Source organism: Mus musculus, chromosome 10 (genome assembly GCF_000001635.26).
Source record: "Mus musculus strain C57BL/6J chromosome 10, GRCm38.p6 C57BL/6J".
Classification (NCBI taxonomy): Eukaryota; Metazoa; Chordata; class Mammalia; order Rodentia; family Muridae; genus Mus; species Mus musculus.
Genome location: NC_000076.6, coordinates 7666149 through 7686683, shown reverse-complemented (window position 1 = coordinate 7686683; position 20535 = coordinate 7666149). Strand labels below are relative to the sequence as shown.

General features: G+C 43.0%; 3 protein-coding genes across 10 annotated transcripts in view; 1 reads left to right on the top strand and 2 right to left on the bottom strand.

Annotated features, from left to right (window-relative positions):
- Lats1 (large tumor suppressor) overlaps positions 1-5484 on the bottom strand; it is a 35262-nt gene extending 29778 nt beyond the window's left edge. Inside the window, exon 1 of one of the 2 annotated variants that reach the window (XM_006512567.2) lies at positions 5234-5484. The gene's annotated coding sequence lies outside the window, so the exon portion shown is untranslated. The remainder of the gene's footprint in view (positions 1-5233) is intronic. The other variant, NM_010690.1, reaches the window with a different exon arrangement.
- The window catches only part of Pcmt1 (protein-L-isoaspartate (D-aspartate) O-methyltransferase 1), a 53493-nt gene continuing 38304 nt past the window's right edge, over positions 5347-20535 (top strand). For 2 of the 7 annotated variants that reach the window (XM_011243141.3, XM_030244945.1), the window contains exon 1: positions 5560-5777. Coding sequence is in view for 2 of the 7 variants with exons in the window: in XM_017313832.2 (XP_017169321.1) it covers positions 6177-6201 (25 nt within the window). In the remaining 5 variants the exon portion in view is untranslated. Of the gene's footprint in view, positions 6202-20535 lie in introns of all 7 variants that reach the window. The other 5 variants (XM_017313832.2, NM_001358649.2, XM_011243140.2 and 2 more) reach the window with 5 other exon arrangements.
- Nup43 (nucleoporin 43) lies at positions 7798-19180 on the bottom strand. The gene is made up of 8 exons (NM_145706.2): positions 19003-19180; positions 18560-18682; positions 17054-17131; positions 15565-15745; positions 12964-13099; positions 11527-11678; positions 10322-10444; positions 7798-8116 (listed from the first exon to the last, which is right to left on the bottom strand). Exons 1-8 carry the CDS (start codon positions 19120-19122, stop codon positions 7887-7889), a joined length of 1143 nt encoding a protein of 380 aa, NP_663752.2. The 5' UTR covers positions 19123-19180; the 3' UTR covers positions 7798-7886.

Below are 20535 nucleotides of genomic sequence, written 5' to 3'. Positions count from 1 at the left end.
TCGGTGCACATCCTTTCTAATTCCCTCACTGGCCCCTCATCACCCTTTAGTGGGGTTCCTGGACCCAAGCTGTGCAAGGATGTGACACTTATTAAAACCAAAGTTTGCTGTCATACAGTACGCCAAGGGCCAAGCATGATGTCTCCACAGAAACGGTGCTCGCCACCAAGTCTAAAGAGCTGAGTTCAACCCCTAGAAACGCTGTGGTAGAACCAGCTCCCACAAGTTGTCCTCTAATCTCCACATTTGCCTGTAGCAAGAGCACACAAATACATGCAAAATAAGCAAACAAAAGCTCCACTACTATGCCAGGTGATGCCCTCATATAACTTGTGTTTACAATCTCTCCTGAGATCTAGTCCAATCTGAACTACCGAGAACCTGTCTCAAAATAAAACAAATGGGGTGGTGATATCAGCTAGTACAATGCTGGCCTAGAAAAGGCCTAGGTTCTCTCTCCAGCACTAGATTAAACTGGATGTGATGGTACTTTGTTCTGAAATCCTAGTACCTAGCACCTGGGAGACAGAGACAACAGGATCAGAAATTCAAGGTTAACTTTGGCTACTAGGATAAGTAGGGCCAGATGAAATGAGACCCTGCCTTAAAAAATAAAATGAAGTAATAGTTGGTAAAGTGCTAGTCTAGCAAGCATCTAGCCCTGGATTTAAATCCCTAGCATCATATAAAGCAAGTAGAATAGTGCACACCTGTAATAAAAGTCCAAGGACATCCTTAGCTACAGAGTAAGTTCATGCTATGTAAGACTGGTAACCTCAATTACAGGACTATTCTAGTTCTCAGAATGGGTGAAGTCAATGGATGGTCATTAATTATGCTTTATAGTTTACATACATACAACATGGTCCTTGAATGTATCAAAGCCAGCTAATAAAAATATACTACAAGCCAGACAGACACAGAGGGACCAGGTCTGCAACCCCAGAACTAGAAAGCTGAAGGAAATAGGAACATGAGTTCTAGGCCAGCCTGAGTTACATGGCAAGATCATGCCTCAAACAAAAGAAATCACCTCCACCAATCATGCAATAAACATTTTTGTGCACACGGTGCTGAGTATTCCTTAAGGTAAATTCTGAGAAGCAGAATTGCTGAGTCAAAGAACTAATGGCTGTAGGTGTAGTTCAGTGGAAAAATGCTTAGTATATGAAAAGTCCTGGGTTCTAGACCCAGCACTGCAAAAACAAACAACCCTACATATATATGTTTATGAAAGGAAACACATTTAAAATCAGGGCACTGGACTGACAATATACCTCAATAGTAGAGTAATTGTCTAGCATGCTCAGAACCACAGATTTGATGTACAAAACCACAAAAAAAATAATTAATAAAATTCTGGAAATGTAAGCTTATCTTCTAGGAAAGTATACTAGTTTACAACCCCTCCAACAAAGTATAGCTAATGCAGGTAATATCAAGTCTCACTAATCTTTATTACTATGATATGACAGGCAAAGAGAATCTTAAAAAGAACTCCAGGCAAAATAGCCCAACTGCATTAGCTCAAGGAACAATGGTGCCAGAATAGAATTGATAATGAACAATTCAATCATGTTATTTTCCTATTCCATAACTATAAATGACTCCTTCCTTCATGGGCTCTTTCAACAGCACTCTCCCAGGAAGAAAGTTTAGCCTTTCCACCCTAACCCTAACCCTGACACCACCCCCTCCCCAACTCCAGGGTCTCTGTGTAGCCCTGGCTGGCCTAGAGTTTCCTATGCAGAAGAGATCTGCCTGTTTCCGCCTCCAGTATGACTCTCAACTTTTCAACTGACTAGCTGTGTGACTCTGGGCAAACTACTTAGCTTCTGTGCCTGTTTTTCATCTTCAAATATGTGCAAACACTGGATCTATCTCAAGGTTGTTATGAACATCAAATAAGTTCAATCCTAAGTTTTCAACAAGCACCAGACAGGCTCCCTTCAGCACGGAGGAGTCCTGAAAACTGGCAGCCTTCCCCTTACCTTTGTATCTCAGGTCTATACTTATATCTCTGCACTTGTACTTCACATCCTAACCAAGCCAGATGATCGGCTCTCATGCTTCATGATTTTCTACTTTAATGACTTACTCTTCGCGTTCCTGAGAGAGCCTATGCCATATTTTTGTACAACTTATACTCAACGTTCAAGGCTTCATTTAAATACCTCCCTAACAGAGAATCTCTTCAGGAGCTGCTTATTACCCGAACACAAGACAGTTTACACGACTAGAGCAGAATGTCTGCTTTTGTTATATTCCTATTTTTCCTAGCTCACACATTCAGAGGATTTGGTGTCTTGAGTGTTTCTTTTAATGAGCAAAGAAATAGATCTAGAATTAAAATGCCTTGTAGCCAGCTAGACGTACTGCTAGAATGGATTCCACATACTCTAACCTAGCACAGGGCATTTTCATCACACCAATGTTTTAACCTTGCTAGATTACACTCAACCTTGACAGGACAGTTAAAATGCTTTAGATTGAAATAAAGCTTCCACTTAAAAAAAGAATGAAAAAAAAAAAAAAGAATGAACCTTCTTCAAAAAATGTATTAAACAGAAACAAAAAGAACAACAACAACGACAACAACAAAACCAAACTGGTACAACTACACAGTAAGATTTCAGAGCTTTACAATACTCCTTTAATCCCAAAACTCCACAGGTTGAGGCAGGAGGATGCCTGTGAGTTCAAGGACAGCCTAATGTACAGTGAGTTACAGGACTAGTTGGGCTATTGCAGGAAGAACCAGTCTCAGAAACAAACAAGAACAAAGTTGTACTTTGGGCTGGATTAAGTTTATAAAGACAACCTGCTAAAATACTTGGTGAATAAAGATAGAATGTATTGGGCTGAAGAGATGGCTCAGTGGTTAAGAGCACTGACTGTTCTTTCAGAGGTCCTGAGTTCAAATCCCAGCAACCACATGGTGGCTCATACCCCTCTGTAATGAGATCTGATGCCCTCTTCTGCTGTGTCTGAAGACAGTGTACTTATATATAATAAATAAATAAACCTTTTTTTTTAAAAAAAACAGATAGAATGTATTGCTCCCTAGTAGCAGTCTTAAGTACTAAGAGGGCAACAGTGACACATCTGTCCACTGACATTTTCTCCCAATTACTTTACAGGAATTAACTGATCAAGGGGCTAAGAGATGGCTCTCAGTGGTTAAGAGCACTAGATGATCTTCCGGAGGACCTTAAATCCCAACACCCATATCAGCAGATCATAATTCTCTGTAACCCGAGTTACAGAGGCTCCAACTCCTCTTCTGACTTCAGTGGCACTAGGCACACACATGGTGCACAACATACATGTAGGTAAGACCCAGAAAATACATAAGGAGGAAGGAGCCAAAGTGAAAACTGGGGCTGGGGGCGTAGGTTGGTTTGCAGAGCACTGCTGGGCTGCACACAGCCAAGGGCTGGATGGTACGTGATTGGTGGTACGTGATTGTAATCTCAGGAGAGTAAATTAATGGTCACCCTCAGGTACAAAGGAAATCCTAGGCCAGCCTGGGCCACAAAGACCCTGTCTCAAGAACAAGTAACAAAGTGAAAACTGCTGAGTGAAATGGCAACTTAGTGAGATCTGTCTCAAAGAAAAAAGGGTGGGTAGAGGGCTTCCTTACCACCCATCTATAAGGCCCTACCCACATACAGTGCTCAGTATGAGAAGAACAAATGGAAACTATCACTTACATTTTTATATTGATACTGAATAATTGTCATTTCTACTTGATAGTATGTATCACTAAACTTTTGTGATATACAAAAGTCATGTAAATATCACATCTAAATGAAATTAATAATCACAGTAGGAACCTCTCAAGATTATATGTATATAGAACAAAGACTAGCATGAAAAACAGAAACTTAAATGATGAAAATAAAGCCAAATATCATACACACAGTTTAGGAGAAAAAAAAGACTTCTGTGAAGAGTCTCAAGTCATAATCAATAATCAGGCACAGAAAGAGAGCGCCTTTTCCAGCCTGTGCCACTATCTAGTTTATTGCAATAACAGCCTATAAGAGAAACACAGATTCCTCGCCTGCCTGCCTGTCTGCCTGCCTGCCTGCCTTGGAGAATCACCTCAACCATATTACCTACCTGACTACTCACTAGGTAAGAGAAAACTTTAGTTAAGGTAATAAAAACTAAAGATATCTTAGAAGAGAGTCATACCTCATGGAGAAAATTTGATTTTAAAGGACTAAAAACCTTAACATTAGCGGGGCATGGTGGCTCACAGCCCAACCCCAGAGGCGGGCAGATCTTTTTGAGTTCCAGGTCAGCATGGTCTACATATTGAGTCCCAGGCTAAGGAATACATTGTGAGACCCTGTCTTAAGAAAAGTATAATAACCTTCAATAAATAATCCATAAACTTCTGACAACCTTCATGCCAGGCATTTGGGCTAATTTCCAAACCTTGAGTGATACCATATTGTGTGAGACTGTACTTACTGCTCATCTGACTTGTAACTTCTAGTGAATACACATATTTTAAAAAGTCATATTTACAAATGGAGACAAATATTTTAACCTCGTTCCCTTAGAAAAGTGATTTTCCAACTGCATTAGTGGGAGAATTGGGATAAGTCATCGGAGAGTTATTCTTTCCTTCGCTTCGACTTTTTTCCCCAGGTACAATAAACAATCTTCCCTTACTGTCTTTCCTTCGTTTTCCAGTACTTAAAAAGCACCCGAACAAGTGACACGTCTCTCCCACCCCCTGCCACTAAGCGGTGAGCTAACAAATTGCAGCGAGCTGGAGAGGTTCCCAGGACTGCTTCAAAGGTGGACCCCGACGGGAGGCCCGCTGCGAGGCCAAAGAAGTGAGGCCGGTTTGGTGCAACCTTGCGTGAAAAAAACCACCTTTCGCTCCTCTCCCCTCTAAAGCGGGGAGGGGTGGCTGTCGTCCCGAGCCCCCGCCCGCTCTTCCCAGGCCAGCTCGCACCTCGGAGGCCTCAGTGCCCCCGGGCTCTCCCTGCGGCGCCGGGTGCGGCCAACCTCCGCTTCCCCAGGGCAGGGCTCGGCTCCGGTCAGCGCAATCAGCCCCAGTCAGGCCCAGACCCGGCCGGCTCAGCCCGCCTGGCCACCGCGGCCCCTGGACCCCCGCCAGCGGGGATGGGCGTGGGCCCGGCCGGCCACCGCCCCGCCGACAGGGACTCCCGAGGAGCGCGAGCCCCACCCGCGGCGCCGGCTCCGGACCTACCTGCAGGGGACGGTGAGGCTTCTGGACAGCCGCTGCGGGCCCGAGGGCCGGCGCCGCGGCGGCCCGGAGCCCGTCCCCCAGGGCCCCTAGCGTCGCTCCGGGTTCGGGATGGGGCAGGGCGGGGACACACGCCGGGGGGCTGCGGCCGGCCAGCGCGGCCCGACGCGGGGTCGCGAGGACCTGGCTCTCCCCTCAGCACCAGGCCATCGCTGCCGCCGCCATTTTGCCTTCCACTCCGTGTCGCCGCCGCCGCCGTCCGCCGCGGGTTTCCCGGATGTGGGCATTTCCCGGCGTCGCTTGCGCGGGGGCCGAGGACTGGGGGCTTCAGGCCGCCCCGCTGGGCCCCGGAGCTAGCGCTCCGTTTGTGGCCTCCCGACCGAGACTCGCTCGCCCGCTTCCCCGAGCCGGGGTGAGTGTGGCCCAGAGAGTGGAGTCTGTACCACCACGTTCTGGCTCCGCACGGAGACGCGGGCGCGTCGCGGCGAGCGTGGGTCGCACCAGGAAAGGGCGGTGAACGGCGCTCCGAGACCGCGGACGTCACGAGGCAAGATGTCTAGAGCTTGAATAAAACTCGAGTCTTCCAGAGCTGGGAGCGAATGTGGTTTTGGAACTAGCCAGATGGAGTGTTCTTGAAACTGGACCTGTGGATTTGCAGAGTTCGGTCCAGCGGATCTGCAGGAGAGGTCATTGTAGCCATAACGAGTAACGGGGCCGCTGTCAGAAGTTCTGTTTCTCTTGAAATTGAATCTGCTGTTCGGGATGCATCACTGACTTTGGTCTTTTAATGCATTGTTCTCTTTTGCGGGGGATTAGGTCCACGTAGAGGATCTCTAGGCCGCAGCGTGTGTGCCAAAACTCCCATTCTCCTACCCCACTCCACCTTTCCTAGTGCTGAGAATCTAAATGGTGCCAACCAACACTGGGCTGTCTATCACCTGTAAATATGAACACAGTCCCCAGTTTTGCTGGTAGGTAATACATGCAATTATTTTTTTTTTCAGATACTCTATTTTGTGTTAGACCAAAAAAGTAAAAACGTTGACATCCCAGTGTAACCAGGAATTGAACCATGCTATGCCAGTGCTCTACCACTGAGCTATATCCTCAGAACATTTTATAGTTTTCATTGAGACTGGGCCTCACTGTTATCCGGACTGGCTTTGAACTTGTGATCCTTCAGCCTCAGTCTTAAAGGTAGCTGAGATAACAAGCCTGCTCCATGAAGCCCAGTTCTGCTTTTTTCTGAGGTACTGTATCCAAAAGTTCAACTATGAAAACCTCAGATGGTCAAATTTAGATGACAAGGGAATATTTTAATGTAGTCGCTGCCACTGCTTTAGCTCTGTCGTCATAGTAAAAATCCCTAATGTGGCTTCAGCCCCACTATGCTGTTGGGATCGTCCTACAAATCAAGGTCCCTACCTTGTGCTTTGGTAGGTAGGTACAATTTTAAGACGTGTAATTCAATGGACTATGTCTGCTAATTTGAACCATTAAAAATATTTTAAGCACAGAGAGCTGGAGCTGCTTCTTGAGAGGGCTAAGTCACCGCACAAGCCAGGGTGCAGTGAAAAGACCCTTGGGAAAGAAGCAGAGGAGCGGAGGCCAGGCCAGGCCAGGGCCTAAACTCAGGCCTCCAACCTGGAGCTAAGTCTGGGAGAGCACCAGCATTACCAACTTTGCAATGATGAGATGCAGTTATTGTGTAATACTTCCAACTTTTAAAAATCAGAATTACCTTTGGGACACTTTTTATATTAGGTCATTCTTTTTTAGATGTTAGAAAACTATCTAGAATGTATATTGTTCACAAGCATTGATGTGAAAACATTTGTTTTTGGAAATAAATGCATTGAAGGATGCATTGAAAAGCTGGGGAATCTTGGCATATGATCTAGGTAGTTTTCAAGAGGCAAAGCCAACATTTGCCATCTTTGAAATAGCTGAACCTCATATCGCCCTGTGTGCACAGCATCCTACCATATACCTGTTTCCTGTTGGCTAGTTTTGTGTTTGAATGTGTGTGCCACGGGTGCCTGGTGCCTCCGAAGGGCAAAGGAGGATGTCAGATCCCCAGGAACTAGAGGTACAGATGGCTGAGTCACCATGTGGATGCTGGGGACTGAACCTGGGTCTTCTGCAAGACTAGCGGGTGCTTTTCTTTTGTGTTGTTTTTGTTTTTCCAGAAAGGGTTTCTCTGTGTAGCTCTTGCTGCATTGGGACTTTGCTCCATAGACCAGAGGCTGGCCTTGAATTCACAGATCCACCTACCTACCTACCTCTGCCTTCCAAGTGCTGATTAAATTAAGGTCTACCAAGGCCCAGCTAAATAGCAAGTGCTCTTAATAACCACTGAGCTATCTCTAGCCCCTGGCTATATGGTTGGTTTTAATTCACAAAATTCTACTTGGATTCTACACTGTTTATTTTGTAGAAGTGTTAAGTTAAATGAAGGCATGTATTAAACAGCACTGGGACCCTCTGATGCTCTCAAGATTTTTTGTCATCAGTCATTGATCAGATTCTAATAAGTGTTGGGGGAGGAAGCAAGCAGCAAGCCAACATTGGGCACTGACATTAACAAACAGTTTATTGTTTCCTTACAAATGCCACTTTCTGGTGATAAAATTTTGATAACTAGGTTTTTTCACTTTCATGAAAATAGTTGTCTGGTAACATAAATGGCTTCTGCATCAGTTCCACAAACAAGACAGGGACCTAAAACATCCAAACTGTTTACAGACAGAGTCCTGCTGGGAAGCAAGCTTGTGATTTCAATTCGGTCTTTGGCAGGGTCTGTGCTGAGCCAGGAACTTACTAGAGACTGGTGAACACCGGCCTGGTTACTTAAGCTATGTGACAGGAAAGTACTACTTCTTCCTCCTGTGAGAAGAAAAGAGAAGGAAAGAAATGTTAAGACTGTCTTATGAGACACCATGTCCAAGGCAGTTTATAATGGGAAATGTTTACTGGGGCTCAGGGCTTGTTGTGCTTAGAGTCCATGAGGGAGCATGACAGCAGTCAGGCCCTGGAGCAGCAGCTCAGAGTTTATGTCCTGATCCAGACTGGAGACAGAGACACTGGAGAATGGCATTGGCTTTGGAAACCTGTGAGCCCCACCCCTTCCCACAAGGCCACACCTCCTAACCCTTCCAAACAGTTCTACCAACTGGGGACCAATCATTCAAATATTAGCGTATGGGCTCATTCATATTCTCATTCAAACCACAAGGCTGACTCTGTACCACTAAATATAAAGCTGCTATTGATATTTCAAAATCAACTTAATTTACTGTTAAAGCAGGCTGAAGTGGGAGGGGCGTGAATAAGCACAGATAATGAAAAGAATTCTATTATCATGTCATCTTTTTTTGTTTTGTTCTTTGAAATGCCTCTGCCTCCCAAGTGCTGGGTTAAAGGCATGCACTACCACATTCAGTTTTTATCAGACCATCTTATATATTTTTAAAAGATTATTTATTTATTTATTTAATGTAAGTACACTGTAGCTGTCTTTAGACACTCTAGAAGATGGAGTCAAATCTCATTACGGATGGTTGTGAGCCACCATGCAGTTGCTGAGATTTGAACTCCGGACCTTCGGAAGAGCAGTCGGGTGCTCTTACCCACTGAGCCATCTCACCAGCCCTTACATTTTTTATTACACCTATTTATTGTGTGTGCATGCACAATACACACAGCCACAGCACACATGTGGAGGTCAGAAGGTGTCCTGTAGGAATCAGTTTTCTCCTCCTCCACTTGAGTCCTGCCAATCAAACTCCGTTGTCAAGTTTGGTAGCAGTGCTTTTACCTACTGAAAGTCACCCTTATTCAGTGCCAGTAAGCACTCAACATTTGAAGGGAGAGTATGGGTAGGTACCACATCTGTAGTCTTGGGGAAAAGCAGGAATGTAGGTGTTCTGCATCTTTGCTTATTGTTTTAATGGAAAGTTTAATGGAAAGAGAGGTACCATAAACAACCAAATGTAAGGAAAGAAGAACCCAAAATGTACACAGAGATACAAGTTCCTCACTTGGGAGGTAGAGGACCTTTGAGTACAATGTCAGCCTGGGCTACCTAGTGAGTTCCAGGACAGCCAGGACTCCATAAAGAGAACCTGTCTCAACAAACAAACAAAATATAAGTTCCTAGTTCATGCGAATGAACTTCCAGGGCCCAAGAGATGGCTTAGCTGTTAAGAACACATGCTATTCTTACAAAGGACCTGGGTTCAGTTCCCAGTACCCAAGACAGACAGATGGCTTACAACCACCTGTAACTCCAGCTTCAGGGGATCTGATGTGGCCTCAGCTGCCAACTACACTTATATACACATTGACGAATATAAACATGCAAAAAACATAATTAAAAATTAAATGAGTCTTTCCTTTTGCATTCGCCCTTGGTTGTTTTATTTTGTATGTATGGGTGTTTTGCCTGCATGTATGTCTATTTCATGTGTGTGCCTGGTGCCTGGAGACTGGAGGAAGGCATTGGATCCCCTAAAACTGGAATTACAGATGGTTGTGACCTATCATGTTGATAGTGTGAATTGAAACAGGGTCCTTTAGAGGAGCAGCCAGTGCTCTTCTTAACTGTTGAACCAACTCTCCAGCCCCTCCTCCCCCTCTCTTGTTTTGTTTTTTGGAAACGGTCTCATGTAGCCCTGGCTGGCCTTAAACTCTATATATAGCTTAGAATGGCCTTACATTGATGATCCTGCCTGCAGCTCTCAACTGCTGAGACTACACTCTCTCTAGGCCTATCTTGCCCTTTTTCTTTATCCATCTGGTCTGCTTACTCTTCTACACAATAATTTTGTGTATTCTGCCCAATTATTTCCTGTCTTATTCCAATTATTTCCTGTCTTATTATGGTCAGTGTTCTTAACTCCTGAGAATGTTCAAGCTAGAGATGGTGTCTGTGGTCACTGTACAGATGTGGTACACCCACATACATGCAGGCAAAACATTCCTAGGCAGAGGCAGGTAAATCTCTTTGAGTTTGAGGCCAAACCTGGTCTACATAGCAAGATTCTGACTCAACATTTAAAATATCCTAAAGCAGCACACAAGAACCTTTACCTTGGTGAAAGAGAGAAGACTTTTCAGGTGCATCTGTGGAGGCATCCCAATGCCAGAGAGATCCATCTTCAGAACAAGTGAACAGGTGATCTGGGTTGGACGGGTGGAAGTGAACCTCCCACACTAAAAGACAGAAGGAAATCAATTTTAGTAATCCACAGAGGTTATTTTATGGCCTACCCACAAGTAGTGGCCCTTACCTATCTTCATGTTATAGTCACCAAAAGGTTACTTATAGTCTGCATCTCTTTACATTTTCTTGTTTTGTTGTTTTTTGTTTTTCCAGATAGGGCTCTCTTTTGAAGCCTTTGATTTTCAATAGACTTAAAGTTTATAGGTACCCCAGCTCATCTGCACAGGAATAAGATTCTCAGCTTTTATCTTTTAGTGTGATCCCAGCAGCTGTGACACAGGTTGGCCTTGAACTCTTAGTCCTCCTGCCTCTGTGACCTAGCTGCTGGGATCACACCTTTCTGGATGAACATCTCATAAACCAGGTCATGTTGCAGTACTGTTTTGATGTTTGCTTTCTTGTATTTCTATTTGAGTAAAAGCCAGAAGAGGGTGTCAGATCCCCTAGGAAAGAGTCTTTCTAAAAAGGAATATCAAACAAAAAGATCAGTTGGACCTTGTGATATAGCTCAGGGACAGAGTACACCCTTAAGGTCCTGGCTCATTCCCCAGTAATAGGGAATGGGAATATATTTTATCAAAGAGTGGTGGCTCATGCCTGTAATCTCAGCACATAGGAAGCTAAGGCAGGAGGACTGTGGTATAGTCAAGTCTAGTTTGGTATACAGTAAAATCCAGGCTTACCTGGACTACAAAGTGAGATCCTATCTCAAAACTGCACAAAATTAATGAATTCATAAATTAGGAAATATTAAGTGATAATTTTATACAGAACAGTCAGTAACCTGACAACATGAAGTATGACGGTTTGGTCCATAGGTTCTAGTTTTGAGAAAAAAGAAAACACAAAACAAAAAACCTAAGGCCATCAGCTCAGTAAGAGGAGCATGTAGTAATACTGACTGCAGTTGTAGATATGATGAACGAACATTAAAGGGCGTAAACAGAGGAAGAGATTATCTGGCTTATACGGGCCAGATACTAAAAGCGCTGATGTGAAATGGTCCCTATGAATCACTTCATGCTCATGAGAAACTCATTCAATGCAAGCTTTGTGTCCCCACAATACTTACTTTCAGCCTCATGAGCCTTCAGTAATGACACAGGCATGGTACCTTGTCTGACATCCCAAATACTCAACATTCCATCCTGGCCACCGGTAGCTACAACATGCTGCTGGTCTGGATGTCTGTCAACACAGTGGAGTGGCACTCGGTCACCAGTCCTTAAGGAAGACAGAACAATATCAAAAGATATGGTAAAAAACAATTTATCTTTGCCTAATAAGAAACATTTCATTCCACTAACTAAATGGTAAATAGTTATGTGGCTGGAGACACTAAATCTTAGTGAAAACAAAAAATTTCAACTAAATGGTAAATATATATATATATATATATATGAGTAATAAAAGTTTAGAATTAAAGGCTAGGAGGCAAAATAACATAATGGTAAGATGTGTAAGAAAGATTTCTATTAAAAAGTATGTGTCCAGCAAGAGAGCTGGCTCAGTAGTTCTGGGCAGATACTGTTCCAGAGGACCCAAGTTCATGCCCCCACATCAGTGGCTCCCAGTCGTATGTCAGCCCAGTTCCAGGAGTATCCTACAAACCTGGCCTGTGGGTACCTGCAATCACATGCACATAGCTAAGCCACGCCAATACATAGTCTAACTACAATTTAAAAGTAAAACTAAATATCAATTACAGCAGCCATTCTTTATGCCTATATTAATTAGTTCATATAAATTTTTTCTAGTCTGATAGTACATTCTAGTTTCTTAAGAAAGGAGCAAAGATTACACATCTAAAAAGCTCTGGAAAAATGACCCTGCCGGGCGGTGGTGGCACACACCTTTAATCCCAGCACTTGGGAGGCAGAGGCAGGCGGATTTCTGAGTTTGAGGCCAGCCTGGTCTACAAAGTGAGTTCCAGGACAGCCAGGGCTACACAGAGAAACCCTGTCTCGATAAACCAAAAAAAAAAAAAAAAAAAAAAAAAAAAGAAAAAAAGAATAATGACCCTGAATTTTATTTTATCTGCAATCACATCTACAGTGTATTTATAACCCTCTATCATATAATCATTTGATAAAAAGAAACAAGTTCTCTTTTAAACAATATATACTTCAAAGACATAAAGGCTCTGAATCAATACAAGTACATGCTAATGTAAGATGGTAGAATCAACTCCATTGTGTTACCTTGGCTTCATCAGTTTAATCATGGATCAGTGTTTCTGAAATTCATTAAAACGCAAAGCTGGGGGACTGGAGAGACATGGCTCAGCAGTTAGGACCCAGGTTCAATCCTAGTACCCACATGGCAATTCTATTTGCCTGTAAATCTAGTCCTAAGGCTTCAATGCCCTCTTCTGACCTCTGGGGGCACTACATTCTTGTGGTGCATAGATATACAAGCAGGCAAAACACTCATACAAATAAAAATACAGTTGACTACAATAACTAATTAAACAAGTTTTTTATCATAATACTGAGATGACAAAACTTACAGTGATAGTATCTGACAGGGTTCACTTCCTTGTTGTCTGAAATCCCATATTTTTAACTGTCCAATTGAATTTACTGTAACAATCTCAGGAGTTCGAAGGAAGGTTACGGCATGGAGTGTACTGCTGTCTGCATTATCTGCAAGTTTTAAAAATGCGTTAACAGGTTCCTTTTAATGACATTTCCAGCCAGGTGTGGCAGCACTTGCCTTCAATCGCTGTGCTCAGGAGGCAGAGGTAGGCAGGTCTCTGTGAGCATGAGACTATCCTGGTCTACAGAGTGAGTTCCAGGACACCTAGGGGTACACAGAGAAACCCTGTCTCACAAAACAAAACAAAAGTAAACCACGTCCCCCTACTGGTTGAAATATTATAAATAAATGACTAATGACTCAGCATAGTTTTTAATAAAGAAATAGTAAAATACATGTCTAAATACTCTCTTCCAGTCTCTGGTAGAAAGCTTCACTCCCAGGCCATCTGTTTTCTAAGTGCAGAGCTGATTGGCCGTTTGTTTTTTATACTGAATTCTTCCTTTTTACTTTTCTTTTCCTCCTGCCTTCAGCTTCCCTAGTGATGGAACTATAGTTATGTCTCACCCCAACAGGCACTGTGTCTGAGATAGATGTTCAAGCTCCTGTCTATCCAATCTTAGCTCTGCTAGTACTTGGCAGAAAACTTTACCCACTGACAGGCACAAAGCTTACTCTGATTCTATACTGTTGTTCAGACTCACACAGCAAAATTCTAGCCGAGCTTTTGTATCTGGCATGAATCTGCAGTGAAGGGACCTAAGCTTTGAAGTAGCCTTTTGTCAGTGGTTGTCATCTAAACTTTTATGGGGTTTGCAAAGTTTAGTCCTGAGATAGGCCAGGCAAACCAGGAAGAAACTAGGAAGTCTCCTTTAGCTAAGAACTGCTTAGGGGATGGGTCTTTCAAGACAACCCCTAGATCAAATAAGAAATTTTGGTATGCGGAAATTAACTTGCTAATGATGCCTTTTGTGTAACAATAAAAAGAGCTTGAGGGCTCAGTGCTTAAGAGCACAGACTGCTCTTCCAAAGGTCCTGAGTTCAAATCCCAGCAACCACATGGTGGCTCACAACCATCCATAATGAAATCTGACGCCCTCTTCTGGTGTGTCTGAAGACAGCTACAGTGTACTTAGATATAATAATAAATAAATCTTAAAAAAAAAAAAAAAAGAGCTTAAGGCTGGAACAGGGAGGGGGCAGAGCAGGGAGACAGAGGGAGGACCACGGTGGCAGGGGAGTCAGGTCCAGTTTGGATGGTTAGCTCAGGAGACTGTCCCAAAGCAAAAAAGGCTAGCAGACTTAGACTATACAGATGCCTGTGTCTTTATTATTCACCCCCAAGTGGGACCCCCAGGAGCCCCCAAGACAGACTCATGTCAAATCCACCCATCTTTACCTTCGTCAGCAGCTTCCTCACCTACATCCTTCCCCTTCATGGTTGCTAAAAGGGTCTCTAGGAAGCTTTGAGCCAGGACTTCACTATGTTGTTCAGGCTCACCTTGAATTTAGTATCCTCCTGCCTCATCCTCCAGACTGCTGAGATTACACAAGTATGCCCAATACCTTCCTTTTATAATGATTCTTTTCTTGAATTTCCTAAGTGTTTAGACTCGAGGCACATGATAGATACTTCCAAACTTAAACCTGTGCCACTTCTGTACATTGCTAGCAGGCCAACAGCTCTTAACAATTAAGCGAATGTTGTAACTCAGAAATTAAGCACTTAGAACAAAGAACACAAACTGATGCCTTGGTGCAGACCTGGAGATTCTGACCCAACAGGTCTAGGGTGGGGGGGCCTGGAATCTTCTCAGGCAAGTCTTAGTGAAGCATAGTAAGAGCCATCTCACTAGAACACTGGCCAAATCACGACTGGTGTCAGTCATTCCTCGTGCAAAGACGTTCAAGAGCAATCTGTTTACCACATACAGATCCCTAGCTTCTGTTGCTATGCATTCACAATACCTTTGCAATCCATCCCAATTTCCCTTTCCGGCTTCACCTGTCATCTCTCCAGTAACAAATATCTAAGGCCAGCTCACAGTAAACTTTGTCATTTGCTGTCTAGGTTTACCATCTCCATGCTATTCCCTGTCTGTCTGTCTGTCTGTCTGTCTGTCTGTCTTTCTTTTTTCTTTTTTTTTTCGAGACAGGGTTTCTCTGTGTAGCCCTGGTTGTCCTGGAACTCATTTGTAGACCAGGCTGGTCTCGAACTCAGAAATCCGCCTTCCTCTGCCTCCCAAGTGCTGGGATTAAAGGCGTGCACCACCACGCCCAGCTATTCCATGTTTTCTGTGTGTCATATATTAGTGTTATTTATGGTACAGAATCAAGAATGTACTAATTGCCACTTGTTCCCTAGTTATGTGATAATTCCTTTTAGCTAAAACCAAACACTGCCACCTACTACATCTTTCTGTTCTATTAGCAATCATTTATACCAGACTATCCGTACACTATCTTTTACAAGGATCCTGCCAAGTGTCATTTTCACACCCTTCAAGCTTTTAAGATCATGTTTACTTAGTTCAATTACTATGTAATGAATAGAAGAAATAGGACTCCTCACCTATAGTTCTGACAGCCTCCTTGTGATCAACTCTGAAGAGATTTATTCGGCCATCCTCTCCAACTGTAACAATTTCTGGGTTGTCACACACAATTCCTGTACATGGTGCACTGCTATAGGAGGGACTGCTGGGACCTGTATGGTAATGAGCTGCAGGCCACTGCTGATTGACGGACAGGGTCTAGGCATCAGAAATGAGCACTGTTAATCAGAGCAAAGTTCTAACAAAAGAGCCCTTCTCTCCAGGAATTTTTGATTTTTGAAACAGGACTTCCAAGTGTTTGGGATTATAGGTGAGCCACCATGCCTACCTAATAATAGTATTTTTCAGTTGTATTTCATGTCCTTGTAGAAGAAAGAACAAGTCTCCCCTTTCCTTTGTATTTGAGCATACTGATGTTTAGAAACTACTTCCCTTAATTTTTTTTATATTCTGAATAGACTCAGCACATTTATCTCAAACTAATGATTTTTGTTACTAAATAGCTGAATGTTGACACATTCTTTAAAGTTTTATGATTAAATTCATATGTAAGGAACTAACCTCTATATCTTTTTTACATGATTCCATTAAGAAAACTAATTAAAGCTGGTCACGGTGACATTGGGGAGCAAATGCAGGTGGATGTCTGAGTTTAAGGCCAGGCTGGTCTACATAGGGAGTTCCAGACTAGCCAGATCTACATAGTGATATCCTGTCTTTAAGACAAAAATAATAAAACATTTATGTGCACATATGTATGCCTAAGTTTATGTACAGGTGCCTGCCAAGGTCAGTGGGATTTAGATCCTCATAAAGTGGGAGCTATAGGCTGTTGTGAGCCACCTGATTTGAGGGCTTGGAATAGAACCATGGTCTCTCTCTCTCTCTAGGAGCAGTACACACTCAATTGCTGAGCCACCTCCCCAGCCCCAACAGAAAGGTCTTCAGGTAGTAGACCCTCTCTCTTAATGAAGGCGTGGCTTCTTTCAGCTCTTTGTGGTATCTGAGTTAGAAGCTAAGTGTGAACACATGATTGCTTGCATGCTTTCTCCCTTCATCCCTCCAAAAGACTATCGGAGGAGCTCACAAAGCAGCAGGAAAATTACCACCAGTAGAGCTAATTAACAGTTCATTTAAAGGAGGTCTAATTTCCACAGAAGCAAATGTAAGCATGATTGCAGTAATATAGGGCTGGGGGTGAAGCTCAGTGCAAGGAATGCATGCTTACTACATCTGAGATTCTCAGCAACCTCTAAAAAATTCGACAGCATATTCCCCTCTCATGACTTTTTCTCCGTAAGGTAAGGTTGTACATGTTGCCCAGGCTAGTCGTGAGCTACATTTCTCTCAGCTCTGGAAATGTCGGAGCTCCAGGAGTGCGCCCAGTGACTGCCTCTCCTCATGTTCCAACACTATAAAGCACTGTGCGCTTACTAACACAATCTTCTGTAAGCCTCCCCAGGAACAGTTAAAAAGACGAGTGTTCTTTCCCACAGAGTTCTTTACCTGGTTATTTGGATGGTGAAGAAAAACTGTTACACAGCCTGTTGACGAAGCAGCTACAATTCTTTCCTGGTCAAAAAACTAAACAGAAGATTTCTGCTTATTATTATAGATTACTTGAACATATTAACAGGGGGGAAAAGTCCACTGGTTCAACTTGACTAATAGCAAACCCTGTACAAATTTAAAGAAGCAAATAGCCCCCCCTCCACACACACACAAAGCAAATAAAATGTGTTAACATCGAAAAGTAAAAATTTTCGTACATAACAAAATTTTTCATGAAAGATAAAGAGTAAGCTTAAAATTTTACTCCAGATCTTTTATTTTGGGCCACAATAATAAAAGTTTAGAAATATTTCATTCCTAAGTATAGACAGCTTTTTACCAAGTAAAATACAGGACATCTGAATACATACTTTTTTTTTTTTTTTTTTTAAAGATTTATTTATTTATTATATGTAAATACACTGTAGCTGTCTTCAGACACACCAGAAGAGGGAGTCAGATCTTGTTACGGATGGTTGTGAGCCACCATGTGGTTGCTGGGATTTGAACTCTGGACCTTCGGAAGAACAGTCAGGTGCTCTTACCCACTGAGCCATCTCACCAGCCCCCATACTTTTTTTTTTTTTGGTTTTTTGAGAAAGGGTTTCACTGTATAGCCCTGGCTGTCCTGGAACTCACTCTGTAGACCAGGCTGGCCTTGAACTCAGAAATCCTGCCTCTGCCTCCCAAGTGCTGGGATTAAAGGCCTGCGCCACCCCGCCCAGCACGATTTTTTTTTTTTGGATTGGGGTGTGCTTATGTGTGTGTGGGTTTGTCTCTGATGCCCAAACTCATCTTGACCTCCTGTTGTCTCAGTTTCCTAAGTAGCTGGGACTAATATAAACGCTAATTTCTACCAAGTTGTTAAAGAATGACATAAGAATAATCCCACACGATATTTACCATGTATGTTCAAAAGACCCTGTCCATCCATCTGATCAGCGAAGCAGTGAGTCTTACTTGAGGGTGGGGATACAGACACTCAAAGCAGAGAGTTCTTGCCTAGCTCTCATAAGTGCTGAGATTATCTTCATCCCAACATGAAATGATAAACCTGACTCACAGACATGTAGTCTAAATTAACATACCTGTATAAAACTTACCAAACATCGTTTGGCACATAGATGGACAAATATTGTTATTTAAGATAAGGTCTTGCTATGTATATGTAGCCCTGACTAGCTTTGAGATCCCTCCTGCCTCTGCATCCCAAGAACTGGAATTAGAGGCTTGTACCACCATGCCCGGTTTGGGCAATTCATTTTCAAACTGATTTACCTGAATTCCATTTCCCAGCCCCACTTCTGAGACTAAGTGCCTAATATGATGGCATGGCAAATTTAAATTCATAGAGATTAGTGCTGTAAATCAGGGGTAAGGGTAGACAAACTATAAGGTGCCTTGTTACCTCTAAATAGTCTCAAATTTCCTAAATTAGCTTTGGCAGACAATCAGATTTACCTGTAAATCCATGACATCCCCATGATGTCTAATATCGCACAGTAACTGATGGTCTCCTTCAAACCCTCCGTCAGAATCCAAGTTTCCAAAATCTCCAATAGACCACAGTGAAACGCAATTTTCCTGCAAAGCAGACAGTTTTAGCTTGAGGTGACGAAAACATCAACTCTAGGAAAGTCAGATTCAGATTGCCTTTCGGGCGACCTTGCTTCAATAGCATCTCAGACAAACGATATGGTTAAGAGTTGAAAAGATCAGAGATATGGCCAAGTTTGGACGGTATGACTACAGACTTGGTGAGGGTTTAAAACCAGATCCCAGGCTCAGACACACCACCAGGGCTCTCAAGTAGCGGGCAGCTAAACCAGACCAGCAAGCCCGCTTTCGCGCGCCAGCGCGGGGGGCGTGGAGCAGAGCAGCCGGGGCCCGCCCAAACCCGGTACCTCATTGTCCCAAGAGCCCGTGGCAAAGGTCTCTGTGGTCTGCAGGCTCCCGGAAGGCACTGGCCGCCAGCGGGTTTTGCTAATTTTCTGAGACACGAACTTAGCATAAATTTCCTCCATGCTGAAACCAGCAAGAAGGTTCAGCAGAAAGCACACTGCGCGCTCCTCAGGCCCGCCCCTTCCTGCGCAGTTCTGATTGGATGAGACCTCCTGAAGGAGACGGTGGCTGCAGACAGCCAATTCTCGTCAGCAGGAGCACACGCCAGCCCTTGGGCTGAAAGAATTTGAGATGTTCTTTCATGTCGGCAGCTCTGAACAAAAACCCAAACCCTTTGGCAACAAGATACACTTCTGCCCGGCGTGGTAGCGCACGCCTTTAATCCCAGAACTCGGGAGGCAGAGGCAGGCGGATTTCTGAGTTCGAAGCCAACCTGGTCTACAGAGTGAGTTCCAGGACAGCCAGGGCTACACAGAGAAACCCTGTCTCGAAAAAACAAGAACAAAACAAAAAAGATACACTTCTAATGCCAAGTCAGTCTAGGAACACTGAAAATATATTTGTGCAATAGCTGTGTATGTAATTCTAGAAGAATTTTCTTTACAAAATTAGGGTTTTTGTTCTTTTAAATGAACTTTATTATAAAATGTTGCAAACAACAACAAAAACCAAAATTAATCTGACCCCAAAGACTAAACAGCCCAATGTACTTTTGTACTTTTAGCATAGTCATTCCGAAGCTGTGTAGCTCCATATTGGATTTTATACTTTTACTATCTAGTATATATTTATTTTATCATCAAATATATTTTATGCAATTATCAACCACCAAAACAATAAAATCATTACAGATTTAGAACTCAGGAAACAATTACCTTTAATATTCTTTGATAACTAATTTTTTTAAAAATTATTTTTAATTTTTTAGAAGAGATTCTAAAATCTTATTTTATGTGTATGAATGTTTTGTTTGCACATATGTATGTGTGTGTGCTGCGTGTGTTTATGCCTAGTGGTAAGGCCAACAGAGGGGACTGAAGTCCCTATAACTTGAGTTACACAAAGTTATGACCTGCCTTGTGTGTGCTGGGAAATGACCTCAGGTCCCCTGGCGGAGCAACATGTCTCCAGCCTTTAAACACAGCTTTCTTCTTAGTATTTTAATTATTCATATGTATGTATGTATTTGCATGTGTATATGTGCATGTGAGGCCTGGTGCCTGAAGACCTGAATGTCCTAGAGTGGAGTTAGAGGCAGGTGGGGCCATACCCTTGTGAGTGCCGAGAAGCCAACTCTAGCTCTCTGCAAGAACAGCAAATACGTTTTAACTGCGAGCCATCTCTCTCGCCCTGACAGAGAAAAATCTAAGAGTAAAAATTAAAAAAGAATGCAGGGGGATATATCTTGTGCCAGTCTATGCCCTTCGTTGTACTTCACTGAACATAAAAAAAAAAAAAAAAAAAAAAAAACAAAAACAAAAAAAAAACACTTTAAAAACCCTTAGGGCTGGAAGGATTGCTTAACCACTAACAGC

Coding starts and splice junctions, on each gene's coding strand:
- Nup43 (NM_145706.2), bottom strand. CDS start 19,122: ATGGAGGAAATTTATGCTAAGTTCGTGTCTCAGAAAATTAGCAAAACC. Junction 17,132..18,559: donor GGGATGTCATGGATTTACAG/GTAAATCTGATT, acceptor TCTTCTGTTTAG/TTTTTTGACCAGGAAAGAAT. Junction 11,679..12,963: donor CCCTGTCAGATACTATCACT/GTAAGTTTTGTC, acceptor GTCTTCCTTAAG/GACTGGTGACCGAGTGCCAC.